Consider the following 14,008-nt stretch of genomic DNA (forward strand, 5'->3'; position numbering starts at 1 on the left):
ACAATCCTCACCTGTTTATAAGAAAAAACCCTGTAAATATAAGTAAATTTGCAAAAGTTCAATCTATGTTCTACTAACCTCAACTTCCCTCAAACTGTCCATTCCTTGAATTTAAAAAAAAAGTGTTGGATGTTTTGAGCAACTTATCTTTGGCTTCCCTCAGTGCTGAACAGCGATTTATTTCTTTTCAGATACGTTTTGAAAATACATCACTTTCTTTGTTGCTGCAATATTTGATACAATGAGGCATCATTGTATGAGGTGACAAGAGGGTGTAGAGTTTGATCTATTAAACAGTAAATAAAGGATACTGCAGAATTTTGAAATGTATGGCAGAGTGTACTGATAAGATCTAAATTTAATTTAATGGAGAGTGCAATGAACATGAGCTCGTGGGGGAGGAGGGAGCTGCATGTCATACTACTTTCATTAAATTGTTTTGAAATTGGAATCCAGTACAACTAAGGTTGCCAGTCTGCATTTTTATAATGAGACACTCCTCCAATCCATTTGTCATTGGACTATATATCTTGGCTGGGAAGTCCAGTTTGGCTAGTCTCCAACAGGCTTCTTTTGAGACTGGCAGAAATACAATATCTCCTCATAGAAGGAGAAATAATAAACAGCTTTTTTGTTTGAACTGTATTGGGGAGCAGGCTGTTTACACTGTAGACCTTAGATTGGTTTAAAAAATGGAGTGATATTAAGTACAGTTAAGTATTTACACTTCTAACTTTTTTTAGTGCTAAAGTGAAACCTGGATGGATTCAAATGTAACGTCTATAATTTGACAACAATATCGACGTGTTTCACAAAAATAATAGAGCCAAAGTTTGTATGTATAATCTCTAGTCGCAATAACATCTGAAATATCACTTGCAGATCCACATTTCTTCATGAGAGATAATGAAAGATAATTAATAGAAATCCTGCATTGGAGCCTGTACTGATGCTGCTACATAGAGTATAAGAGAAAGCTAGCTAGAAATATAAAGACAGATAGTAAGAGTTTCTATAGATATTTTAAAAAGTGTTAAAAAGTGAGTCTGGGGAATTAATAATGGATAATAAAGAGATGGCAGATTAATTGAAGAGATATTTTGCATCAGTCTTCACTATTGAGGATACAAGTAACATGCCAGCATTAGCTATAAGTCATGAAATGGAAGGAAGGGAGGAACTCCAGAAAATTGCAATCACCAGGGAAGTGATACTGAACAATTGTTGGAGTTGCAGGCTGACAAGTCCCCGGGTCCTGATGGATTTCATCCGAGGGTGTTAAAAGAAGTGGCTAGTGAGATAGTTGATGCGTTAGTTTTAATTTTCCAAAATTCCCTAGATTCTGGGAAGGTTCCGTTAGATTGGGAAACAGAAAATGTAACTCCTTTATTCAAAAAGAGAGGGAGACAGAAAGCAGGAAACTACAGGCCAGTTAGCTTAACATCTGTCTTAGGGAAAATGTTGGAAGCTATTATTCAAGATGTTACTGCAGGGAATTTAGAAAAATTCAAAGTAATCAGGCAGAGTCAACATGGTTTTGTGAAAGGGAAATCATGTTCAACAAATTTATTGGGGATCTTTTGAGGGAGTAACATGTGCTGTGGATAAAGGGGAACCGGTGGATCTACTGTACTTTGATTTCCAGAAGGCATTTGATAAGGTGCCACATCAGAGGTTATTGCAGAAAATAAAAGCTCATGGTGTATGGAGGTAACATATTGGCATGGATAGAAGATTGGTTAGCTAACAGGAAACAGAGAGCAGGTATAAATAGGTAATTTTCTGGTTGGCAACGAATGGTGTGCCACAGGGATCTGTGCTAGAACCTCAACTTCTTGCAATTTGTATAAATGACTTAGTTGAAGGGACCAAAGGTATGGATGCTAAATTTGCTGATGACACAAGGATATGTAGGAAGGTAACTTGTGAAGAGGACATAAGGGGGCTACAAAGTGATGTAGATAGGTTAAGTGAGTGGGCAAAGATCTGGCAAATGGAGTATAATGTGGGAAAGTGTGCAATTGTCCACTTTGGCAGGAAGAATAAAAAAGAAGCATATTATCTAAATGGTGCGAGATTGCAGAGCTCGGAGATGCAGAGGGATCTGGGTGTCCTAGTGCATGAATGGCAAAAGCTTAGGATGCAGGTACAGCATGTAATTAGGAAAGCTAATAGAATATTAGTGTTTGTCGCGAGGGGAATTGAATACAAAAGTAGGGCGGTTATGCTTCAGCTACACAGGGCATTGGTGAGACCACATCTGGAGTACTGTGTACAGTACTGGTCTCCTTATTTGAGGAAGGATGTAAATGCGTTGGAGGCAGTACTGAGAGAGTTTACCAGACTAATACCTGGAATGGGCGGGCTGTCTTACGAGGAAAGGTTGGACAGCCTAGGCTTGTATCCGCTGGAATTTGGAAGGGTAAGAGGCAACCTGATTGAAACGTATAAGATCCTGAGGGATCTTGACAGGGTGGAAGTGGAAAGAATGTTTCCCCTCGTGGGAGAATCTAGAACTCGGGATCACTGTTTAAAAATAAGGGGTCTCTCATTTAAGACAGAGATGAGGAGAAATTTTTTCTCTGAGGGTTGTGAGCCTTTGGAATTCTCTTCCTCAAAAGGCAGTGGAAACAGAGTCTTTGAATATTTTTAAGGCAAAGATTCTTGATCAGCAAGGGGGTTCAAGGTTATCGGGGATGGTTGGAAATGTGGAGTAATCAGTTCAACCATGAACTTATTGAATGGTGGGGAGCAGGCTCGAAGGGCCGTGGCCTACTCCTGCTCCTAATTCTTATGTTCGTATAACTTAAAATGTTGTTACTTAGTAACTACAATGAGGACATGCGCGATGCCAATATCATCACCCTCTATAAAAACAAAGGTGACCACGGTGAATGCAACAACTACCGTGGAATCTCCCTGCTCAGCATAGTGGGGAAAGTCTTTGCTCGAGTCGCTCTAAACAGGCTCCAGATGCTGGCCGAGCGCGTCTACCCTGAGGCACAGTGTGGCTTTCGTGCAGAGAGATCGACCGTTGACATGCTGTTCTCCCTTCGTCAGATACAGGAGAAATGCCGCGAACAACAGATGCCCCTCTACATTGCTTTCATTGATCTCACCAAAGCCTTTGACCTCGTCAGCAGACGTGGTCTCTTCAGACTAATAGAAAAGATTGTATGTCCACCCAAGCTACTAAGTATCATCACCTCATTCCATGACAATATGAAAGGCATAATTCAACATGGCGGCTCCTCATCAGACCCTTTTCCCATCCTGAGTGGCGTGAAACAGGGCTGTGTTCTCGCACCCACACTTTTTGGGATTTTCTTCTCCCTGCTGCTTTCACATGCGTTCAAGTCCTCTGAAGAAGGAAATTTCCTCCACACAAGATCAGGTGGCAGGTTGTTCAACCTTGCCCGTCTAAGAGCGAAGTCCAAAGTACGGAAAGTCCTCATCGGGGAACTCTTCTTTGCTGACTATGCTGCTTTAGCATCTCACACTGAAGAGTGTCTGCAGAGTCTCATCGACAGGTTTGCGGCTGCCTGCAATGAATTTGGCCTAACCATCAGCCTCAAGAAAATGAACATCATAGGACAGGACGTCCGAAATGCTCCATCCATCAATATTGGCGACCACGCTCTGGAAGTGGTTCAAGAGTTCACCTACCTAGGCTCAACTATCACCAGTAACCTGTCTCTAGATGCAGAAATCAACAAGCGCATGGGAAAGGCTTCCACTGCTATGTCCAGACTGGCCAAGAGAGTGTGGGAAAATGGCGCACTGACACGGAACACAAAAGTCCGAGTGTATCAGGCCTGTGTATTCAGTACCTTGCTCTATGGCAGTGAGGCCTGGACAACGTATGTCAGCCAAGAGCGACGTCTCAATTCATTCCATCTTCACTGCCTCCGGAGAATACTTGGCATCAGGTGGCAGGACCGTATCTCCAATACAGAAGTCCTTGAGGCAGCCAACATCCCCAGCTTATACACACTACTGAGTCAGCGGCGCTTGAGATGGCTTGGCCATGTGAGCCGCATGGAAGATGGCAGGATCCCCAAAGACACATTGTACAGCGAGCTCGCCACTGGTATCAGACCCACCGGCCGTCCATGTCTCCGCTTTAAAGACGTCTGCAAACGCGACATGAAGTCCTGTGACATTGATCACAAGTCGTGGGAGTCGGTTGCTAGCGTTCGCCAAAGCTGGCGGGCAGCCATAAAGGCGGGGCTAAAGTGTGGTGAGTCGAAGAGACTTAGCAGTTGGCAGGAAAAAAGACAGGAGCGCAAGGGGAGAGCCAACTGTGTAACAGCCCCGACAAACAAATTTTTCTGCAGCACCTGTGGAAGAGCCTGTCACTCTAGAATTGGCTTTTGTAGCCACTCCAGGCGCTGCTCCACACACCACTGACCACCTCTGGGCACTTACCCATTGTCTCTTGAGATAAGGAGGCCAAAGAAGAAGACATCAATAATTGGGCACTCTTGAGAGCTGTAGGTCGTTTTAATGAATATTAACCTGTGAGGGTCTATCAAATTAGATTTTTAGAATTAGATCTTTGAGTGCTAAATCCAACTAACCTGTTTTATTTAATATTTTATATTATTTTGTTCCACTTTATGAAGGAAACAATTGTGTTTTTAGAAATGCACTTTGAATTTATAAAAGCTCATAATTTAGTCAATGACCATCAAATTATGGTTTTTTTTAAGTCAATCGAGTGCAATATGATAGTGATTTTCTTAAATGTGGTTGATAACTGGGAACATATTTTCAAATAGTTGTTAATATCACAAGACCTTTTACAATGTGCAGTTGTGTCTCATATTGGCATATTGAGATATTTTTATTGCTTCAAAGTTAATTTTTAAACTTACACACTTAATGGCTAATGGAATTTGTCACCTCATGATTAATTTCATGGGCCAAATCTCTCAACAGTTGGTTGTGAGGAATGACGTAGATGTTTCAAATTTTACTGTCATTCTGGGGTTTGGGTTGGTTAATGGCTTATTCATGGTTCAGGAAGGTCTTTCTCCCCATTTCCCAAAAATATCCTTTTAACCAACCCCACCCATTCTATCACTTACTAATTTTCACTCCACCTCCCCCTGTACATATCGTTGCACTGCTACAAGGACCTTAACCCTTACCAGCATGTGATTCTCCCCCTCCCCCCATTCATATTAATGGACAGAAAAATCACAGGCTGTTGAATGCAGAAGTGGAAAACCCTAGTCATGATGTATAATGGTGACACACTTCTTGAGTCAGCCTTCTAGAGTTGCAAGTGCTTTGAAAATATACCTGTTTTTAATTGTAAAAGTTACAGCCTAAGTGTAAATTAAGGTTTAATTGGGCAGGCTTGGAATATAAGACTGTTCAGTTTAAGCAGAACTCCTGTATTTAAGGCAACTGATCAAGAATGATATGGCCATGAAATACAATGAATACCAAGTTTCAGTATGACTGTACTGTTTTAATGTTATCTTTTCATAATTAATAGCTTGACTTTGATAAGATGGTTGCTTGCAGTTCTTCAAGATCATTCATTACTTAACTCTCTTGAGGCTTCACTCTAAAGAATAGTCAAAACTACAGTTCTATACAAAAATACACCTTTATAATCAGTTTTAAAGTAATTTGTCTACAAGTACAAAATAAAAAGATTAAACTTGTAACATGTTACATTTTTTCCCAATCATAATTTGGATTTTCTAAAATCTCTTTTCTCTTTCAGAACATTTACCAAAACTACAAGTTAGATCCTATTCAGCAGCAAGGTAATATTTTATGCTATAATAAAAACAAGAAATGCTGGAACCACTCAGCAGGTCTGGCAGCATCTGTGGAAAGAGAAGCAGAGTTAGCGTTTCGGGTCAGTGACCCTTCTTCCGAAGAAGGGTCACTGACCCGAAACGTTAACTCTGCTTCTCTTTCCACAGATGCTGCCAGACCTGCTGAGTGGTTCCAGCATTTCTTGTTTTTATTTCAGATTTCCAGCATCTGCAGTATTTTGCTTTTATTTGAATATTTTATGCTGTTTGTTTAAGGAGGTGAATTTTGGTATTGGGTATCATCTTTAATATTCAAATAAAAACAACTGGATTCAGCACACCTTTACCAAATGCAGCATGTTCTTGAGTTGAACAGTTAACCATTGAGAAGATCAAAGCCGCCATCTCTGGCTCCCATGATAAATATCATCTCCTTGCTACTGTTTCTATCCCTCTCCTGACCACTGTCGGGTTGACCCAAACTGTACATAATCTCTGCATCCTAGTTGACGACCCAGAGCTGAGCTTCCAGTAACATATTTTATCATGAAGACCACCTACTTTAAACTCCATAATATTGCTGAGCTCTGCACTGCCACAGCCTATATTGCCCAAACCTCTCATCTATAACTTTGTCACCTTTCGACTCAACTATTCCAATGTTCCCGTAGCTAATTTCCCACCCTCTACCTTTCTTAAACTTCAGCTCTTCTGGAACTCTGCCGTCTATACCCGATCCCTCACCAAGACCCACTTACCCATTACCCCTGTACTACTTTTGGCTCCCAACCCCCCAGCATGTCAAATTTTAAGTTCTCATCCTCGTGTTCAAATTTCTTCATGGCTTGTCCCTTCCTATCTCTAATCAACTCCAGCTCTTCAACACTCTGAGAATTCTGCATTCCTCTGACCTTTGACTTCTGTGCATCCCAAAATCCCTTTGCTCCACTAATGCTAGCCATGCCTTCAGTAATCTGGGCCCTATACCTCTGAAATTCGCTTCCTAAACCTCTTTGCCACTCCACCTCAATCTCTTTGTTTAAGACTCTCCTTAAAAACCAACTCTTTGACCAAGCTTTTAGTCAGCTCCGAATATCTCCTTTAGCTTGGTACTGACTTTTGTCTGATAATGCTTCTATGAATTGCCTAAGGACATTTTTTCCTACATTAAAGGACTATGTAAATGCAAGTTGTTGCTGTAATCTTGGTATCACCATTTTCAATACTAGCAATGCTAATCTAGCTGGAAGCAAGCCCTATTGTTTCTACTGACCTATTTACAAAAAACAGGATCCCAGATTATATATCGTTGGCACCAGCTAGACCTCATCGTCACAAGGCGAGCCTCCTTAAACAGTGTTCAAATCACACGCAGCTTCCACAGTGCGGACTGCGACACCGACCACTCACTGGTGTGCAGCAAGGTTAGACTCAGACCAAAGAAGTTGCATCACTCCAAGCAGAAGGGGCACCCGCGCATCAACACGAGCAGAATTTCTCATACACAGCTGTTACAAAAATTTCTAAATTCACTTGTAAAAGCCCTTCAAAACACTTCCACAGGGGATGCTGAGACCAAGTGGGCCCACATCAGAGACGCCATCTATGAGTCCGCTTTGACCACCAACGGCAAACCTGCGAAGAGGAATGCAGACTGGTTTCAATCTCCTATTGAAGAGCTGGAACCTGTCATAGCCGCTAAGCGCATTGCACTGCTGAACTACAAGAAAGCCCCCAGCGAGTTAACATCTGTAGCACTTAAAGCAGCCAGAAGCACTGCACAAAGAACAGCTGGGCGCTGCGCAAATGACTACTGGCAACACCTATGCAGTCATATTCAGCTGGCCTCAGACACCGGAAACATCAGAGGAATGTATGATGGCATTAAGAGAGCTTTTGGGCCAGCCATCAAGAAGATCGCCCCACTCAAGTCTAAATCAGAGGAAACGATCACTGACCAAAGCAAGCAAATGGACCGCTGGGTGGAGCACTACCTAGAACTGTACTCCAGGGCGAACGTTGTCACTGAGACCGCCCTCAATGCAGCCCAGCCTCTAGCAGTCATGGATGAGCTGGACGTACAGCCAACAAAATTGGAACTCAGCGATGCCATTGATTCTCTAGCCAGCGGAAAAGCCCCTGGGAAGGACAGCATTACCCCTGAAATCATCAAGAGTGCCAAGCCTGCTATACTTACAGCACTACATGAACTGCTTTGCCTGTGCTGGGACGAGGGAGCAGTACCTCAGGACATGCGCGATGCCAATATCATCACCCTTCATAAAAACAAAGGTGACCGCGGTGAATGCAACAACTACCGTGGAATCTCCCTGCTCAGCATAGTGGGGAAAGTCTTTGCTTGAGTCGCTTTAAACAGGCTCCAGAAGCTGGCCGAGTGTGTCTACCCTGAGGCACAGTGTGGCTTTCGAGCAGAGAGATCGACCATTGACATGCTGTTCATTCTTCGTCAGATACAGGAGAAATGCCGCGAACAACAGATGCCCCTCTACATTGTTTTCATCTCACCAAAGCCTTTGACCTTGTCAGCAGACGTGGTCTTTTCAGACCACTAGAAAAGATTAGATGTCCACCAAAGCTACTAAGTATCATCACCTCATTCCATGACAATATGAAAGGCACAATTCAGCATAGCGGCACCTCATCAGACCCCTTTCCCATCCTGAGTGGCGTGAAACAGGGCTGTGTTCTCGCACCCACTGTTTGGGATTTTCTTCTCCCTGCTGCTCTCACTTGCGTTCAAGTCTTCAGAAGAAGGAATTTTTCTCCACACAAGATCAGGGGGCAGGTTGTTCAACCTTGCCCGTCTAAGAGCGAAGTCCAAAGTACGGAAAGTTCTCATCAAGGAACTCCTCTTTGCTGACGATGCTGCATTAACATCCCACACTGAAGAGTGCCTGCAGAGACTCATCGACCGGTTTGCGGCTGCCTGCAACGAATTTGGCCTAACCATCAGCCTCAAGAAAATGAACATCATAGGACAGGACGTCAGAAATGCTCCATCCATCAATATTGGCGACCACGCTCTGGAAGTGGTTCAAGAGTTCACCTGCCTAGGCTCAACTATCACCAGTAACCTGTCTCTAGATGTAGAAATCAACAAGCGCATGGGAAAGGCTTCCACTGCTATGTCCTGACTGGCCAAGAGAGTGTGGGAAAATGGCGCACTGACACTGAACACAAAAGTCCGAGTGTATCAAGCCTGTGTCCTCAGTACCTTGCTCTATGGCAGTGAGGCCTGGACAACGTAGGTCAGCCAAGAGCGACGTCTCAATTCATTCCATCTTCACTGCCTCCGGAGAATACTTGGCATCAGGTGGCAGGACCGTATCTCCAATACAGAAGTCCTCGAGGCGGCCAACATCCCCAGCTTATACACACTACTGAGTCAGCAGCGCTGGAGATGGCTTGGCCATGTGAGCCGCATGGAAGATGGCAGGATCCCCAAAGATGCATTGTACAGCGAGCTCGTCACTGGTATCAGACCCACCGGCCGTCCATGTCTCCCCTTTAAAGACGTCTGCAAACACGACATGAAGTCCTGTGACATTGATCACAAGTCGTGGGAGTCAGTTGCCAGCGTTCGCCAGAGCTGGCGGGCAGCCATAAAGACGGGGCTAAAGTGTGGTGAGTCGAAGAGACTTAGCAGTTGGCAGGAAAAAAGACAAAAGCGCAAGGGGAGAGCCAACTGTGTAACAGCCCCGACAAACAAATTTTTCTGCAGCACCTGTGGAAGAGCCTGTCACTCTAGAATTGGCTTTTGTAGCCACTCCAGGTGCTGCTCCACACACCACTGACCACCTCCAGGCGCGTATCCATTGTCTCACGAGATAAGGAGGCCAAAGAAAGAAGAGAAGAAGAATTTACAAAAAACAGGATCCCAGATTATATATATTCCATCTTCATTCCATCTTTTTCATTATAATTCCAGATTTATTTCCAGTGCATGATGGTAATTACTATCAAAAGTTTCTTCATTTTACTGTTTCATGTATTTTAGATGGAAAATCCAACAGCTTATAGAATAAGTGTGTTCCGATATCTTGCATGTTATGCATGAAATAAAAATAAACAAATACTATATAACTTCACTATAATTAACTATATTTATAACAATCCCCCAATTTTAATAATCTCAATCCCAAAACCCGATTCTTCTTTCAATGGAAGTCAGCCCTGCAAACACATGTCCGGGAACTGCATGGACCAACTGGGATGCAATTATGGAATACAAGTTGAGGCTAATTGAAAAATAACCTGTTGTGCAAATCCCGCTTGATGTGTCACTTAGTTGTCGTAAAGTGCTGTTTTTCAACAAAATTGCTGCTGCATACTAGAAAGTCAATGACCTGAAAGCAACTACCGTCCCCTTCTCTCCCAACCACACGATCCTCCCCTGGGCAGTGTCTTCTATAGCCAGTGGAGACCAGGATGATATTCAATGCTTCAATTCATAGCACAGGAAGTTCCTGTTAAGGGAGATGATGGAGCGTATGGTCAGCGGTTAAAAACAAAATCTACGTAGACCTAGTGTAAGCCATGAACTTCAAATGCAAAGCATGGGAGCAGGTATCAAAAACCTATTTTCCAAACTGCTTTAACATGCTGGATAGTCTAGACAAAATGGTTGCCAGGAGAAGGGGGTGGGTGGTGCTCTTTATCAAACAAAACCAAAGGAAATTAAATTTGAAGAGAACCAAGCCCCTACATGAGCAATTATGAGCGATGAGGACATTACCGAATCAGTGACATTGACTAGAGGAGCCGATGAGGATGTGGAAGGCACAAAACCAGTTGTTCCTTCACTGGATGAGTTCAGAAAAGCAATCGCAACTGTGCAAAACTTCATAACCATTGAGTGTAACTGAGGATCTTTTTGGATATAGTATGCAATGAGAAAAAACACAAGTAATATGAAGCAGTCTACACTGTGTTTTATTCCATTAAAAATACTATACAATGTTCAAATTAGTATTTTTCTGAAGCAGCAAATGGCCAAACTGTCCTATAGTGAACACCCTGACATAATCTTTTTTGTCAGTCCCAAGGGGGTTCATTATCGTGAAGCTCGACTCTAATTGATGTTGTCTCTGTGACTGAAGTGAATAAATGTTTAAGTGGAAAATAAATAATTAGCAATTAAATAATGAGGCAAAATGCGAAGTATTATATGATGGGCATAAACAAATACTGAGAAGGTAATGCTATTAAAATTATTTTAACATTTCTTTACAGTTCATCTAACTATTATCCTGGTAAGCTTCATTTTGTTTTCAATATCGTTGAGTTCCCATCCTCCACTGAGAAGCCTGTTGCCCGAAGAGGAGTCTGCACAGGTTGGCTGGCAGAGAAAGTTACGCCAATGCTTCAAAGCTATGAAAGCAAAACTACAATTGATGACTGCTTGTCAAATGGATTTGTACTGCCACAGGTACGTATTGTGTGATGCAACTTTAGAAGTAAAGCCATGCTCCAATTGCACTGCATTCAGACTCATTTTAGCAGTAACGTACTTGTAGACTAGATTTTTGTTTAGAACCTTGAAAACTTGTTGCTGCCTTTCTTATTCCCTTGCCAGCCCTACCTTCATTTTGAAGTGCTGCTTGCAACCAGCAGTTGCATGCTCCTCTTGCAGGATGTGGGAGGTAAGGGTCACCACTTGTGTCCTTGCTGACTTCACCTGTGAGAAATGCACCCAACTCCAGCTCCTCACAGACCGCGTTAGGGAACTGGAGCTGGATGAACTTTGGATCATTCAGGAGGCTGAGGGGGTGATAGAGAGTAGTTATTGGGAAGTAGTGACACCTAAGTTACAGGATAAAGGTAGCTGAGTGACCGTCAGGGGAAGGAAAGGGATTAGGCGCACAGTGCAGAGATCCCCTGTGGCCGTTCCCCTCAATAATAAGTATACAGTTTTGGATATGGTTGGGGGGGGGGGGGACCTACCAGGGGAAAGCCACAGTGGCCAGGTCTCTGGCACTGAGCCTGGCTCTGAGGCTCAGGGGAAGGGGGGAGAATAGGAGAGCGATAGTGATAGGAGATTCAATGGTTTGAGGAACAGACAGGAGATTCTGTGGTCGCGAACAAGACTCCTGGATGGTATGTTGCCTCCCGGGTGCCAGGGTCAGGGATATCTCGGATCGAGTCTACAGGATTCTTAAGGGGGAGGGGGAGCAGCCAGAAGTCGTGGTACATATCAGTACCAATGACATAGCTAGGAAAAGGGATGAGGACCTGAAAAGCGAATATAGGGAATTAGGTTGGAAGCTAAAAGGCAGGACAAGCAGAGTAGTAATCTCAGGATTGATACCGGTGCCACGGGCTAGTGAGGCTAGAAACCGAGAACGAGTACAGCTGAACACGTGGCTACAGAGCTGGTGTAGGAGGGAGGGCTTCAGATATGTGGATCATTGGGATACCTTCTGGGGAAGGTGGGACCTGTACAAGAAGGACGGGTTGCATCTGAACTGGAGGGGCACCAATATCCTGGGCGGGAGATTTGCGAGAGCTCGACGGGAGGGTTTAAACTAGTTTGGCAGGGGGATGGGAACCGGAGCTACGGATCAGTGGATGGGGTAGCTGTTGAACAGGCAGATACCAAGTGCAGAGAGTTTGCGAGGAAGGTTAGACAGTTGACAGGGCAAAGTTGCAGCCAGTATGATGGGTTGAAATGTGTCTATTTTAACACAAGAAGTGTCAGGAATAAGGGTGATGAACTTGGAGCATGGATCAGTACTTGGAGCTATGATGTTGTGGCCATTACAGAGACTTGGATATCACAGGGGCAGGAATGGATGTTGGATGTTCCGGGGTTTAGATTTTCAAAAGGAATAGGGAGGGAGGTAAAAGAGGTGGGGGAGTGGCATTGCTAATTAGGGATAGTATCACAGCTGCAGAAAGGGAGGTCGTCAAGTCTGGGTGGAAGTCAGAAACAGGAAAGGAGCAGTCACTTTATTGGGAGTTTTCTATAGACCCCCCAATAGCAACAGAGACATGGAGGAACAGATTGGGAGGCAGATTTTGGAAAGGTGCAGAAGTAACAGGGTTGTTGTCATGGGTGACTTCAACTTCTCTAATATTGATTGGAACCTCCTTAATGCAAATAGTTTGGATGGAACAGTTTTTGTCAGGTGTGTCCAGGAAGGTTTCCTGACTCAATATGTAGATAGGCCGACTAGAGGGGAGACTATGTTGGAATTGGTGCTTGGTAACGAACCAGGCCAGGTGGCAGATCTCTCGGTGGGAGGGCATTTTGGTGATAGTGATCACAACTCCCTGACCTTTACTATAGTCATGGAGAGGGACAGGAGCAGACGGGATGGGAAAATATTTAATTGGGGGAGGGGGAATTACAATGCTCTTGGGCAGGAACTGGGGAGCTTAAATTAGGAACAGATGTTCTCAGGGAAATGCATGACAGAAATGTGGAGGTTGTTTAGGGAGCACTTGCTGCGAATGCTGGATAGATTTGTCCCGATGAGGCAAGAAAGGGATGGTAGGGTGAAGGAACCTTGGATGACAAGAGATGTGTAACAGCTAGTCAAGAGGAAGAAAGAAGCTTACTTAAGGTTGAGGAAGCAAGGATCAGACAGGGCTCTTGAGGGTTACAAGGTAGCCAGGAAGGAACTGAAGAATGGACTTAGGAGAGCTAGAAGGGGACATGAAAAAGTCTTGGCGGGTAGGATTAAGGAAAATCCCAAGGCGTTCTACACTTATGTGAGGAACAAGAGGATGGCCAGAGTGAGGGTAGGGCTGATCAGGGATAGTGGAGGGAACTTGTGCCTGGAGTCGGAGGAGGTAGGGGAGGTCCTTAATGAATACTTTGCTTCAGTGTTCACTAGTGAGAGGGACTTGGACGTTTGTGAGGACAGCGTGAAACAGGCTGATATGCTCGAACAGGTTGATGTTAAGAAGGAGGATGTGCTGGAAATTTTGAAAGACATGAGGATAGATAAGTCCCCGGGGCCAGACGGGATACACCCAAGTTTATTAGGGAAGCGAGGGAAGAGATTGCTGCGCCTTTGGCGATGATCTTTGCGTCTTCACTGTCCACTGGAGTAGTACCAGATGATTGGAGGGTGGCAAATGTTATTCCCTTGCTCAAGAAAGGGAATAGGGATAACCCTGGGAATTATAGACCAGTCAGTCTTACGTCAGTAGTGGGCAAATTATTGGAGAGGATTCTGAGAGACAGGATTTATGATTATTTGTAA

At 43.9% G+C, this 14,008-nt stretch overlaps 1 protein-coding gene across 3 annotated transcripts in view; it reads left to right on the plus strand.

Moving 5' to 3' along the window:
* The window catches only part of mtrr (5-methyltetrahydrofolate-homocysteine methyltransferase reductase), a 146,834-nt gene that overhangs the window by 79,552 nt on the left and 53,274 nt on the right, over positions 1 to 14,008 (plus strand). For all 3 annotated transcript variants that reach the window (XM_068010128.1, XM_068010138.1, XM_068010118.1), the window contains 2 exons: positions 5,741 to 5,783; positions 11,031 to 11,226. In XM_068010128.1, the coding sequence (XP_067866229.1) occupies positions 5,741 to 5,783; positions 11,031 to 11,226 (239 nt within the window). The remainder of the gene's footprint in view (positions 1 to 5,740; positions 5,784 to 11,030; positions 11,227 to 14,008) is intronic.

Source organism: Heterodontus francisci, chromosome 2 (assembly GCF_036365525.1).
Source record: "Heterodontus francisci isolate sHetFra1 chromosome 2, sHetFra1.hap1, whole genome shotgun sequence".
In the NCBI taxonomy this organism is placed as follows: Eukaryota; Metazoa; Chordata; class Chondrichthyes; order Heterodontiformes; family Heterodontidae; genus Heterodontus; species Heterodontus francisci.